This window comes from Anomaloglossus baeobatrachus, chromosome 4 (assembly GCF_048569485.1).
Source record: "Anomaloglossus baeobatrachus isolate aAnoBae1 chromosome 4, aAnoBae1.hap1, whole genome shotgun sequence".
In the NCBI taxonomy this organism is placed as follows: domain Eukaryota; kingdom Metazoa; phylum Chordata; class Amphibia; order Anura; family Aromobatidae; genus Anomaloglossus; species Anomaloglossus baeobatrachus.
In genome coordinates this window covers 501,850,681-501,865,590 of record NC_134356.1, presented here as the reverse complement: position 1 = coordinate 501,865,590, position 14,910 = coordinate 501,850,681, and the positions used below count along the sequence as shown (strand labels likewise).

General features: G+C 50.3%; 1 protein-coding gene across 1 annotated transcript in view; it reads left to right on the top strand.

Annotated features, from left to right (window-relative positions):
• CEP152 (centrosomal protein 152) overlaps nt 1-14,910 on the top strand; it is a 173,971-nt gene that overhangs the window by 123,681 nt on the left and 35,380 nt on the right. Inside the window, exon 23 of the mRNA XM_075345805.1 lies at nt 2,359-2,535. Within this exon, the coding sequence (XP_075201920.1) occupies nt 2,359-2,535 (177 nt within the window). The remainder of the gene's footprint in view (nt 1-2,358; nt 2,536-14,910) is intronic.

Here is a 14,910-nt window from a genome sequence, read left to right as displayed (position 1 = left end):
TAATAATCCGTGTCCCGTAAAATCTAATTTAAAGTGCTTCTAATGCTAATGACGCGATCACCGGGCCACGGTTCTTATCTTGGGTCGCTGCAGTGGCCTTGCCCGGTTCTGTAACCCCGGTGGTGTCAATTAAGATAGGGATGATGGGGGTAGTTGTTCGTGACGCCACCTGTGGTGTGCGGCCATTTATTAGCCGCTGCTGCGGGACTTCTCTCTTCTGGGGCAGACTGTAACGCAGCTCGGGCGTCACAACTATCCACAGGCAGAGCTTGACCCCCAGGGAGAATGATAGGAGTGGTAGTTGCCTATGGCGAAGGGGTGTGTTGTTGGAAGCGCCGGCAGTAATGGGACGACACAGAGGGTACAGTTCAAGTTCTTTACTCAATGGAAGCACTCTGCCGTTGGAGCACCGGGCTACGCTTTGATGGGCTTCAACCGATCCCGGATACTTCGGAGGTCGAGGCCGGTGTTTCCTTCTGTTCGTCTCCTTTCGTCAGTTTCCCTCCACCCCCCAGCTCATGGGCCATCGAACAGGTCACAGGTGCCTTTTGCACTCCCCGCGAACCCTGGGATCCCCCTTCTTTCCTAAAAACCCTGGTCGAGCCTCTAGCTCCAGACCACAGGATCCGAACTTTCCGTGTCTCTGCTTATGTCCTCCTGAGTGCGACCTGGCGCTTGCTGCATCCGGAACAAACTATCATGTGAGAGAGCTCCTAACGACACCTGTTGGTGCCTCGCCTCCCGGGTTCCTGAACTAGTGGGCAAGAGGTCCCATACCTCATGATGGCCACCCCAGCACCTACCCTAGCCCCATCCCAGTGGAAGAGCTCCCGTGTTGTGTTGGTTGAGTGTGTTGGTGGTGGTTTACCGGTGACGACCTCCTCCTGTATCCGAGATGAATACTGCATCTCTGAGTTGCAGTACCCTGTGGCTCCTGAAGCCGCAGGGGTGCCACATGAATATTATACTCTGCCTTGCCTAGTAAGGCTATGTGCGCACGTAGCGTCTGTCCCTGCAGAAATTTCTGCAGTGATTTGAACAGCACACGTGCGCTTCAAATCGCTGCAGAAAGAGTCCGTAATGAAGAAAAAGCCGATTCCATGCGCTCTGAGTGCAGCCCCTCCCATAGACAGAGTGGGGGATGCATGCAGAGCGCAGGAAAGAAGTGACATGGCACTTCTTAGAACGCGCGCTTCGGGCAGCAGCCGAAGCGCTGCGCTCTAATACGCCACGTGCGCACGTCTCCTGCATAATCTTCATAGATTATGCTGGGGACGCAGGACGCATGCAGTTACGCTGCGGTGCAGATCGCAGCGTAACTGCATGCAAATACGCAACGTGCGCACATAGCCTAAAAGTACAGAAAGTGCAAATATCTCCTAAAGACATAAGTTTACACTGCTATAGAGCACAGGACAACACAGCTCTGCACTGCAGACCAATATTGCCGAAACTGAAACATTGCAGCAAACTGATTTTCTATGGCTGTGAAACCAGGATTTTGTCCATTCCCTGGCAGCAAGCTGAAATATTGATACTGATTAATAGAAATATAATTACTAAACAACAATTTAAAGTGATATTTCTACACCCAACCACTTTTTTCTTTTCATTTATTTATTCTTAAATCCACATTGGCTATGATCAAGATCCTGTGGGTTCTGATCTCTGGACCATGCCTGGCCGGCAGGATGAGCATGTGTGGTCCTTCTGCTCCTCAGTGGTGACTGTTGCGTTCTGCAGTTTGTCATCGCTTGTCTGGCTCTCCATTGAAGAGGAGGTCATGGGCTTCATGAACTCTTCCACGATGGGGACAACTCTCTACTGTACCTGATCTTCATTTGGTGTTTTTCTGTAGGATAATGTACACATCTTATAGACAGTAGTGGCATGCAATGCTTTGGATATAGAGGTATTTTCTCCTAAATGCCTTGCTTATAAAGGAGCGGACTCCTTCCATATGGGACCTAAGAGGCTCTGCTCTGTGTGTGGCCTAGTTATGACGTGCCCTTATGTCTTGCATTGATGTACGGTTGTTTTTTTGTACTCTTTTTAATTACCTATAATGTAAGGATAATCTGTGTTCTCATCCACAAAGGCTTCATTTTCAAGCTCTCTTTTTATGACATTGTATTTATCCCATCCTTGCCAAAATTGTGTGTGCTTGAATGTTAGAGCAGGAAATGCCTCTGACAATGGCAGATAGTCAAGATCCTTTCTGCTTTGAGGAGCGTGCGATGTGTCTTGTATTACACATAAATAAAACATAAGTGTATTGGCGCGATACTTTGCATGGAGACGTCTGTGAAAGTTAATAATAGCCTGAATATTGTTGCTTTGTATTATTTCTTCCTGTAGATGAGCAGTTCAAAAGGAAAGCTGATAATCCTGCGTTCTGCTGCTGTGAAAACTGCTTGCAGCAACTTGAGAAATGCAAGAAAGACTGTCAAGAACTTCGAAGCAAACTGGATAAAGCGTGTCGCCATCTTCAGCAAGCCGTGAAGGACCAGAAATTGAAAGCAGAGCAGTTCAAAAGTGAGTAAGATTTCCTTCAATCGCCCTTGTACCTTGGGTACATTTCTTGGCCTCTAGCGTCGTCTTTGGCAGCCAAGGTTGGGGGTCATGAGTATTTTAGCCTCTAAGGATCCCTTGATTGGTATCATGTAGCGCTTCAAGCTCAGGATACTGTTCTACCATGGGACATACACACCTTATTGTTCTCTCTTAAAATTTGCTACATCTGTATCCCTTTTATTCAGTCCTCTGTGACCGGAATAGGTCAGTAATGTTAACCTAACTATGGTTAACCTAACTATGGTCAATCTCACAGTATATTGACCTTTTCAAGGGATTTTCCCACTAACAAAATTCATTTTAATTAATAGATCCTGGAATAATAATAAGTTCCACAACTGGATATGTTTAAACAAAAAAAAAATGTTCCTGTGCTGAGATAATCTTATAAATATGCCCCTGCTATGTACTGTTTAATGGCCATGTCTGACCATACAGGGACATGGTCTGATCACATCTCCTGGGCAGGGAGGAAGTAAGAGTATAAAGACAATACAGCTCAAGATCACAGCTGATTCTTTCTGTGAGGTAAAACATTTACCTCTGTTTTTTAAAAAAAATATTTTACCTCAAAAAATTATTTGTGATCTTGTGCTGTAATGTCTTTAAACTCTTCTGCGTCCTCCCCGACCCAGGAGATGTGGTATGACCAAAATTGGCGAAAGAGTACCACCTCAAGGTCCCTTTATGAGCCAGCACAAACTCCCTATTAAACATTGAAAAACAGGAGTTTGTACCTTGGGCACGAACGTGGCATTGGTGATTCCATCCCATCTCCATCTAATAGGTATTTACTATTTGTGATGCTTCTGACCTCCTTTAGGACAGGTTTTTATGCCTTTTTGTACATGGGATAGTCTATGCAGAAAACTGCTTATGTATGTAATTTAATGAATTTGTATTGATAACTAGATCTTCACTTGCACTGTAGCACTTTATAGTTTATTTCATCTTACATAATGACATGAGGGACCACTGGTTCTCTGCATTTTAATACCATGCTTGATGCCACCACACATACATTTTTGTGAAGATATTCATATTTTCTTTGTCGCTCCATTGGGAGACCCAGACAATTGGGTGTATAGCTTCTGCCTCCGGAGGCCACACAAAGTATTACACTTTAAAAAGTGTAACCCCTCCCCTCTGCCTATACACCCTCCCGTGGATCACGGGCTCCTCAGTTTTGTTTGCTGTGGTCACCACGGACGCGAGCCTGTCAGGGTGGGGAGCGGTTTTTCTCCACCACAGGGCTCAGGGAACCTGGACTCCGATAGAGTCATCCCTTCAGATCAATATTCTGGAGATAAGGGCAGTGTATCTAGCCCTATTGGCTTTTCATCGGTGGCTGGAGGGCAGGCAGATCCGTATCCAGTTGGACAACGCCACTGCCGTCGCATACCTCAACCACCAAGGCGGCACTCGCAGTCGTCAAGCCTTCCAGGAAGTCCGACGGATTCTGCAGTGGGTGGAAGCCACAGCCTCCACCATCTCCGCAGTTCACATCCCGGGCGTAGAAAACTGGGAAGCAGATTTTCTCAGTCGTCAGGGCATGGACGCGGGGGAATGGTCTCTTCACCCAGACGTGTTTCGAGAGATCTGTCGCCGCTGGGGAACGCCGGACGTCGATCTCATGGCGTCACGGCACAACAACAAAGTCCCGGCATTCATGGCACGGTCTCAGGATCACAGAGCTCTGGCGGCGGACGCATTAGTTCAGGATTGGTCGCAGTTTCGACTGCCTTATGTGTTTCCTCCTCTGGCGATGCTGCCCAGAGTGTTACGCAAGATCAGGTCCGACTGCCGTCGCGCCATTCTCGTCGCTCCAGACTGGCCGAGGCGGTCGTGGTACCCGGATCTGTGGCATCTCACGGTGGGTCAACCGTGGGCGCTTCCAGACCGCCCAGACTTGCTGTCACAAGGCCCGTTTTTCCATCTGAATTCTGTGGCCCTCAACCTGACTGTGTGGCCATTGAGTCCTGGCTCCTAGCGTCTTCAGGGTTATCTCAGGATGTCATTGCCACCATGAGACAGGCCAGGAAGCCTACGTCCGCCAAGATCTATCATAGGTCTTGGCAAATCTTCTTATCCTGGTGCGCTAATAACGGTTTTATTCCATGGCCGTTTGCCTTACCCACCTTTCTTTCATTCCTTCAATCCGGAATGGACAAGGGTTTGTCATTGGGCTCTCTCAAGGGCCAAGTATCGACGCTCTCCGTGTTTTTTCAAAAGCGTCTAGCCAGGCTTCCGCAGGTCCGCACGTTCCTGCAGGGAGTTTGCCACATAGTCCCACCTTACAAGCGTCCGCTGGAACCCTGGGATCTTAACAGGGTGCTAACGGCTCTTCAGAAACCACCTTTCGAGCCGCTGTGGGATGTTTCTCTATCACGTCTTTCGCAGAAGGTGGCCTTCCTAGTGGCAGTCACATCACTTCGGAGAATGTCTGAGCTAGCAGCGCTGTCATGCAAAGCCCCCTTCCTGGTGTTTCACCAGGATAAGGTGGTTCTGCGTCCGGTCCCGGAATTTCTCCCTAAGGTGGTATCCCCTTTTCATCTCAATCAGGATATCTCCTTACCTTCATTTTGCCCTAATCCAATTCACCAGTGTGAAAGGGATTTGCACCCTTTGGATCTTGTGAGAGCACTCCGGCTCTACGTGTCTCGCACGGCGCCCCTGCGTCGTTCAGATGCGCTCTTTGTCCTTGTCGCTGGCCAGCGTAAGGGCTCGCAGGCTTCCAAGTCCACCTTGGCTCGGTGGATCAAGGAACCGATTCTCGAAGCCTACCGTTCTTCTGGGCTTCCGCTTCCTTTGGGGCTGAAAGCCCATTCTACCAGAGCCGTGGGTGCGTCCTGGGCATTGCGACACCGGGCTACGGCTCAGCAGGTGTGTCAGGCAGCTACGTGGTCTAGTCTGCACACTTTCACGAAACACTATCAGGTGCATACCTATGCTTCGGCAGACGCCAGTCTAGGTAGGCGAGTCCTTCAGGCGGCGGTTGCCCACCTGTAAGAGGGGGCCGTTTTTCGTCTCTTTTTATTGAGGTATTCTTTTACCCACCCAGGGACTGCTCTTGGACGTCCCAATTGTCTGGGTCTCCCAATGGAGCGACAAAGAAGAAGGGAATTTTGTTTACTGTAAATTCCTTTTCTTCTAGCTCCTATTGGGAGACCCAGCACCCGCCCCTGTACCCTTCGGGCTGGTTGTTTTTTTGTGTACACATGTTGTTCATGTTGAATTGTTCTTTTGGTTCATGGTTTGCAGTTCTCCGAACATCCTTCGGATTGAATTTACCCTAGACCAATTTATAAGTTTTCTCCTTCCTGCTTTTGAACCAAAACTGAGGAGCCCGTGATCCACGGGAGGGTGTATAGGCAGAGGGGAGGGGTTACACTTTTTAAAGTGTAATACTTTGTGTGGCCTCCGGAGGCAGAAGCTATACACCCAATTGTCTGGGTCTCCCAATAGGACCTAGAAGAAAAGGAATTTATGGTAAGTAAAGAAAATTCCCTTCTTTGTGCCGTTTTTCCTGCCTTTTATACCTTTTTTTTAATGTCCTTGCCAAAACCCCTCCTTAGTCTTTAATAAAATATTTTTGCATTCAAAAACTTTCTTCTCATCCTGTTTTTCAAGTATAGAAGATTTGCATATGTACACTGCAATGACCTCAGTCTGAGGCAGAGGTTGGGAACCTTTTTGGCTGAGAGTGCCATAAGTGCCACATATTTTAAAATGTTATTCCGTGAAAGCCATACTCACCAGCGGGGAGTGGCGGTAGTGGAGCGACTCAGAAGGCCCCAGGAGGCAGGGTAGGCGATGCTGCGGGCATGGAGGAGGGGGAGTCGCAGCTCAAGAGGGTCAGTGTGCGGAGGGTCTGTGATACTGCTGTGGGGTGTCACAGCGGTGGGCGCCATTGATCTGCCTATGGGCTCCTTTGAATCTCCCGCAGTTAATGAGATCGACTTCAAGAAAATGACCGTGGTGCGTGAGCAGATCGACACAATGGAGTTTAAGAATATGGCTGCGGAGTCTTATCTGCCTCTCGCGCCACCTCTGCCGCCATTTTCTTGAAGTCTATCTCGTCAACTGCGGGAGTTTCAAAGCAGCCCACAGTCCAGCAGCTACTGCAAGCTCGCCACCGCGACAACCACCCATGAGCCCGCAGTATTGCCGACCCTGCACCACCACTGTCGCCCCAGTAAGCCATATGCGTTTTGCAAGACGCACTACCATTTTCCCCCACAATTTCCTGAAGTCTATCTTGTCAACTGCAGCAAATTCAAAGCAGCCCGTCGGCAGATCAATGGCACCCACCGCCGTGACACTCCAGGAGCCCACAGCAGTATCATTGACCCTCTTGAGCTGCAACACCTGCTCCTCCATGCCTGCAGCATCTTTTAGCCTGCCTCCTGGGGCCTTCTGAGCTGCTCCATCACCTCCGCTTCCCCCTGGTGCTCCGCTCTCCCCTGGTGAGTATGGCTCTCACAGAATTACATTTTACAATGTGGCGCTCATGGCTGTCAAAAAGGTTCCCAACCTCTGCCTTAGACTGAGGTCATTGCAGTGGATATATGCAAATCTTTTATACTTAAAATTCCTCACCATTTTCATCCAGAAAAGTTGGACAAGTGTAATCCCTTTGGTATTCCGTACATCATGCGAGTGCTATGCAAGTGTGCAATTTTTTTTTAATTTTTTTATTTTTCTCCTTATCTAGCATCAATTTGACATGCGTATGACGTGTTTTTTTTTTTTTTTTTCTCAGCAGTTATTATGTATAAAAAAAAAGCAACAAAAACAGAGATAAAAATGTCCTCCAAAAATTTAGCAATTACTTACAGCAAATGGAGGGCAGCAGTAATAACCTGCCCAAGCCAAGGAAATAATGCACTAGCAGGATGCAGGTAGACCCCCCAATAAGGTGGAGGCATCACAGGTGTAAAGCGGGCTTTACACGCTACGATATCGTTAATGTTTTATCGTTGGGGGTCACGTCGTTAGTGACGCACATCCGGCGTCATTAACGATATCGCAGCGTGTAACACTTATGTGCGACCTAAAACTATCGCAAAAGCGGCCAAAATCGTTTGCCGCGGAGAGGTCGTGCTAAAACAAAAAATCGTTATACCTCTCATTAGCGATGTTGTTCCTTGTTCCTCAGGCAGCACACATCGCTGTGTGTGACACCGCAGGAGCGAGCAACATCTCCTTACCTGTGTCCACCGGCTATGCGGAAGGAAGGAGGTGGGCGGGATGTTACGTCCCGCTCATCTCCGCCCCTCTGCTTTTATTGGACGCCTGCCGTGTGACGTCGCTGTGACGCCTCACAACCAGCCTCCCTAGAAAGGAGGCGGATTGCCGGCCAGAGCGACGGCGCAGGGCAGTAAGCCGTGTGACGGGGGAGCGCAATTTTGTGTGCGACGGGCATCGATATGCCCGTGTCGCACAAACAATGGGGGACGGGTACGCACGCTAACTATATCGGTACCGATATCGCTACAGTGTAAAGCCCCCTTAAGAGGAGCAAATCACTCACACACTTCCAATCCATGGAGGGGGCGATTGCTGGATGATAAAATGACACATAAATGGCTTGTATAGGGCACCGTTCACACATGTAGGTGCACAGTATCTGGCTAGCAGCCTTTTCTTCAGCGCTCTATTGGGAGACCCAGACGATTGGGGTATAGCTACTGCCCTCTGGAGGCCACACAAAGCACTACATTAAAAGTGCAAGGCCCCTCCCCCTCTGGCTATACCCCCCCGTGGTATCACGGGTTCTCCAGTTTTAGCTTTGTGTGCGAAGGAGGTCAGACATCCACGCATAGCTCCACAGATTTTAGTCAGCAGTAGCTGCTGACTATTTCGGATGGAAGAAAAGAGGACACATATAGTGTCCCCAGCATGCTCCCTTCTCACCCCTGGATGGTGTTGTAAGGTTGAGGTACCTATTGCTGGTACGGAGGCTGGAGCCCACATGCTGCTTTCCTTCCACATCCCCCTGAGGGGCTCTGAGGAAGTGGGATCCTGCCGGCCTCAAAGCTCTGACGCCGGGCTCCATCCACAGACCCATTTGAACCTGCTGGATACGGAGCTGGAGTACCGTTCAGGGACATGGCCCTGCATCATACAGGTACTCTGTGTCCCCGTACACACAGGCACAGCACACTCCAGACTTGCTGGGTGTGCTAGTGCGCCGGGGACAGTAATGGGTTACAGTCACTGCAGCTTTGCTGAGTGACTTTGTGTTTTTGGGGAACTACCGCGCCGGACGCTCCGGGAGCGGCGGCGCGGCTGGGACTTGTAGTTCGCCGGGGACTGGGCGCCGACCGCGCTTTTACGGCGGCGGCGCTTATAACTCCGGTCCCCGGCTTCTGCGGCCTAGTGCCGCTTCGTTCCCGCCCCCTCCCTGTCACTCAGGGAAGGGGACAGGCGCTGAGCAATCAGCAGCGCCGAGGGCTGGAGCCTTATTTACATGCTCCAGCCCTCTCACTGCACACTGTCGGACGCCGGATTCCCGCTCTGCCTTGGGGGCACGCCCACGGCCCGCCCCTCCTCACACGAGCTGGGGAAGAAGCCGGCAGCCATTACTGCACCGAGATCGGACTTTCAGTACCAAGGCAGGACGGTGGCGGTCATACACCCGCTTATAGGCGGGCGGTAAGAGGCACACATAGTGCTGAACACAATATAACTGCAGTGTATACATGTGTTGTTTTTTAACTGCAAGCGACACATCAGCAGCAGGAAAGCAGGTGTGCTAAGGCACAGGCTTTCTAGGCTGCTTGTTTTGCACGACTGAGGTGTTCATTTGTGTTTATGCTGATATGCTATACATTGCACTGTACAGTCGCTAGTCTTAGCTATATTCTCCTGGAATGGCTAGACTACAGCAGCAGAAAACCAAGGGTGCTGGGGCACAGGTTTTTTTCCAGGCTGCTTGTATTGCATGGGCTGCAGTGGGCATTTGTACTTGTGCTTGTATGCTATACATCGCACTGTATGGTCACTCTTCTGGGCTATATTCCCCTAGATGACTAGTCTACAGCAGCAGAAGAGCAGAGGTGCCAGGGCACAGGCTTCTATGCTGCTTGTATTGCATGTCCTGCAGGGTTCATGTGTACTTGTGCTTGTATGCTATACATTGCACTGTAGGGTCACTCTTCTGGGCTATATTCCCCTAGATGACTAGTATACAGCAGCAGAAGAGCAGGGGTGCCAGGGCACAGGCTTCTATGCTGCTTGTATTGCTTGTGCTGCAGTGGTCTTTTGTACTTTATGCCTGTATGCTATACATTGCAATGTACGGTCACCAATCTTGGCTATATACTTCTAGATAGCTAGTCGGCAGCGGCAAAAAAGCAACACAGATTTCAGTGCTGTTTTTCCTACATGGGATGCTGTTCATGACACCGTCCCATTGTGTGCATGCTCCCCTGTAGCACGTCGTCTGCAGGGGTCTCTAGCACTTCGTCTGCCGGGGCTCTACTAGTTGTGGCCAAAGAAACCTCCTGTCAACCCTGTCCATGGACAGGGACGGAGTAGTCATAATATAGAGACTTGCACCCATGGGCAATCTACTTGACCAAAAGGCAGCTCTTCAGGGCTTTGATACTGACATCGCTCTCAATCCGGATACACCGGGTGGTAACGCCATACGGAAGGATCCTATACCGTCCATCACTGGAAGGTTGGATCTTTCTCCCTCAGCTCCCCCAGTGGAGATAGGAGACGAACAGGAGAAGTTCCTTTTCAGTATCTCACGCAGATATTGAGTATTTTTCTGGCCACGCTGACTTCAGAGAAGCAGTCCAGGAATACCACGCTTACCAGATAAGCGTCTTCTCCAAACGTTTTTAGGATACACGTTATCCCTTTCCCCCTGACGTGGTCAAGCGCTGGACCCAGGGTCCAAAGGTGGATTATCCAATCGCCAGGCTTGCATCTAGAGACATAGTTGCACTGGAGATGGGGCATCACTTAAAGATGCCATTCACAGACAGAGGACTCTGGTTGAAATCTGTCTAGGAGGCTATCGGCGTGTCGGTTGCTACGGCATCCACAGCCGTATTGGCAACCTAACCTTTTCAGCTGTTCTTGCGCAGCTGACCTTGAGCAGCGTCCGTAACCCCGCAATGTCTGCACTGCGGCTTACTCTGTTAATACTGTCCTAAAAGTACAGTCGAGGTTTCGGTCCTTCCCAAGCTCCGGCAGGTCCCAATTGTCCTCGTGCAAAAGGGCTACAAAACCTCAGACGGGCGCAGATTCCGGCCGGGCTCAATCTCGCCCAAGGAAGGCAGTCGGAGGAACCGCTACTAAGGCGGTCTCCTCAGGACTCTCAGCTCTCTCTCTCTCCGCATCCGCGGTTGATGGCAGACTCCCACGCCTTTGGCGACATTTAGCTGCCACAGGCACAGACCGGTGGGTGACGGACTTTGTGCTCACGTGCACAGGACAGTGTTCTGTTCTCGTCCTCCGACTCCATTCTTCAGAATGGCCCCACCTCTCCACCGAGCAGATGCCCTGCTGCAGGTGGTGGACGCTCTAAGAGCAGAAGGAGTGGTGATCCCTGTCCCCCCTCAGGAACGAGGGCGAGGGTTTGTACTCCAATCTCTTTGTGGCTCCAAAAATGGACGGTTCCCTCCGTCCTGTTCTGGTTCTGAAACTGCTCAACGAGCATGCGAACGCCAGGCTGTTCCGGATGGGATCCCTCCGATCCGTCATTGCCTCAATGTTTTGAGGAAACTTCCTTGCCTCAACAGACAGCAAAGATGCCTATCTCCACGTGCCAATTGCTACGGAGCACCAACGTCTTCTACATTTTGTGATAGGAGACGAACATCTTCAGTTCGTAGCTCTGCCATTCAGTCTGGCGACACCCCCACGGGTGTTCACCAAGGTCATGGCAGCAGTGGTAGCAGTCTTGCACTCTCAGGGACACCCGGTGATCTCGTACTTGGACGATCTACTCGTCAAAGCACCCTCCCTCGAGGCATGCCAACGCAGCCTGAATGTTACGCTGGAGACTCTCCAGACTTTCGGGTGGATCATCAATTTGGCAAGGTCAAATCTGTCTCCGACTCAATCACTAACGTATCTCGGCATGGAGTTTCATACTCTATCAGCCATAGTTAAGCTTCCGCTGAACCAGCAGCGTTCACTGCAGACAGAGGTGCAGTCTCTCCTTCAAGGCCAGTCGCACCCCTTAAGGCGCCTCATGCACTTCCTAAGGAAGATGGTGGCAGCCATCGAGGCAGTTCTCTTTGCGCAGTTTCATCTGCGCCAACGGCAATGGGACATTCTCCGCCAATGGGATGGGCAGTCAACCTCCCTGGACGGGAAGTCTCCCTTTCCCTGACGGCCGAGGACTCTCTGCAATGGTGGCTCCTTCCCACTTCATTGTCTCAGGGAAGATCCTTCCTGCCCCCATCCTGGGCAGTAGTCACGACAGATGCGAGTCTGTCAGGGTGGGGAGCAGTTTTTCTCCACCACAGGGCTCAGGGGACGTGGACTCCGCAGGAGTCCACCCTTCAGATCAATGTTCTGGAAGATCAGGGCAGTGTATCTTGCTCTTCTGGCTTTCCAACAGTGGCTGGAAGGAAAGCAGATCCGAATCCAATCGGACAACTCCACAGTGGTGGCATACATCAACCACCAAGGAGGGACGCGCAGTCGGCAAGCCTTCCAAGAAGTCCGGCGCATTCTAATGTGGGTGGAGGACAGAGCATCCACCATCTCCGCGGTTCACATCCCAGGCGTAGAAACTGGGAAGCAGACTTCCTCAGTCGCCAGGGCATGGTCGCAGGGGAATGGTCCCTTCACCCGGACGTGTTTCAGGAAATCTGTCGCCGCTGGGGAGTGCCGGACGTCGACCTAATGGCATCCCGGCACAACAACAAGGTCCCGGCATTCATGGCGAGGTCGCGCGATCAAAGAGCTCTGGCGGCAGACGCCTTGGTTCAATATTGGTCGCAGTTTCAGCTCCCATACGTGTTTCCGCCTCTGGCGCTCTTGCCCAGAGTGCTACGCAAGATCAGATCCGAGTGCAGCCGCGTCATACTCTTCGTTCCAGACTGGCCGAGGAGGTCGTGGTATCCGGATCTGTGGCATCTCTCGATCGGTCGACCGTGGTCACTGCCAGACCGACTAGACTTACTGTCCCAAGGGCCGTTTTTCTATCAGAATTCTGCGGCCCTGAACCTGACTGTGTGGCCATTGAGTCCTGGATCCTAGCATCTGCAGGATTGTCTCAAGGAGTCGTTGCCACAATGAGACAAGCTAGAAAGTCGAATTCGGCTAAGATCTACCACAGAACGTGGAAGATTTTCTTATCCTGGTGCTCTGCTCAGGGAGTGTCTCCCTGGCCATTTGCATTGCCCAAGTTTCTTTCCTTCCTGCAATCGGGGTTAGAAAAGGGCTTGTCGCTCAGCTCCCTTAAAGGGCAAGTTTCGGCACTCTCCGTGTTTTTTTCAGAAGCGTCTAGCACGTCTTTCTAAGGTGCGCACGTTCCTGCAGGGGGTCTGTCATATTGTGCCCCCGTACAAGCGGCCGTTAGATCCATGGGATCTGAACAGGGTACTAGTTACTCTCCAGAAGCCGCCCTTCGAGCCTCTAAAGGAAGTTTCCTTTTCTCGGCTGTCACAGAAAGTGGCGTTTCTTGTTGCGATCACATCGCTTCGGCGAGTGTCTGAGCTGGCAGCTCTGTCATCCAAGGCTCCCTTCCTGGTGTTCCACCAGGACAAGGTAGTGCTGCGCCCTATTCCGGAGTTTCTCCCTAAGGTCGTATCCTCTTTTCATCTTAATCAGGATATATCCTTGCCTTCTTTTTGTCCTCATCCGGTTCACCGGTATGAAAAGGACTTACGTTTGCTAGATCTGGTGAGAGCACTCAGAATCTACATTTCCCGCACGGCGCCCATGCGCCGTGCCGATGCACTTTTTGTCCTTGTCGCTGGTCCGCGCAAGGGGTTGCAGGCTTCTAAAGCCACCCTGGCTCGATGGATCAAAGAACCAATTCTAGAGGCCTACCGTTCTGCGGGGCTTCCGGTTTCTTCAGGGCTAAAAGCCCACTCAACCAGAGCCGTGGGTGCGTCTTGGGCATTACGTCACCAGGCTTCGGCTCAACAGGTGTGCCAGGCAGTTACCTGGTCCAGTCTGCACACTTTCACCAAGCATTATCAGGTGCATACCTATGCTTCGGCGGATGCCAGCTTAGGTAGAAGAGTCCTGCAGGCGGCAGTGACACCCCCGTAGGGGAGAGCTGTTTTGCAGCTCTAACATGAGGTATTTCTTTACCCACCCAGGGACAGCTTTTGGACGTCCCAATCGTCTGGGTCTCCCAATAGAGCGCTGAAGAAGAAGGGAATTTTGTTACTTACCGTAAATTCCTTTTCTTCTAGCTCTTATTGGGAGACCCAGCACCCGCCCTGTTGTCCTTCGGGATATTTTTTTGTTGTTTGCGGGTACACATGTTGTTCATGTTGAACGGTTTTTCAGTTCTCCGATGTTATTCGGAGTTAATTTGTTTAAACCAGTTATTGGCTTCCTCCTTCTTGCTTTGGCACTAAAACTGGAGAACCCGTGATACCACGGGGGGGTATAGCCAGAGGGGGAGGGGCCTTGCACTTTTAATGTAGTGCTTTGTGTGGCCTCCAGAGGGCAGTAGCTATACCCCAATCGTCTGGGTCTCCCAATAAGAGCTAGAAGAAAAGGAATTTACGGTAAGTAACAAAATTCCCTTCTTTGTCACGGCCATACTATTCGATTAGGCGGACTGCCCAGTACTATCTAAGTGCGCCATTCAGGGACGGGGACTCCAATATACAAGGCCTACATTAAAGGGCCTGTCTCCATCCTGTATAAAATGTTATTGGCATAAAAATATATTATGAAATCATTTACAAGAGCATTTACAGTGGTCTGTGCTACAGAATGATGTATCCATAAAAATCAGATGGCATATGGATGGTCTGTGTGATGTCTGTTTTTTTTTCCTCTTGCACCTATAGACTTGCATTGGAGAGTGTGTGTGTGTCATTTTACATATCCATATGCAGCATGCTAAGATTTTCTTCTCCGTCTGAATATAGCTGAGGAAAGATGACAGATCAGTGCTGTCTCGTTGATTAACGTTGGAGCAAGTGCAATCTGATTTTTATTTTTTATCGGATTGCACTCAGCATATTCCCTAACACAAAAGTATTACTTCCGAAGGTTTTTTTTTTTATATACACTATTCTTACTTAGTTATAAAATTGCACAATAACCCTCAAGCATTTGACTCATTCAGATCCAGTATTACACAGATCCAGAAGATGGTGGTAATGCATTTCAGTAGAC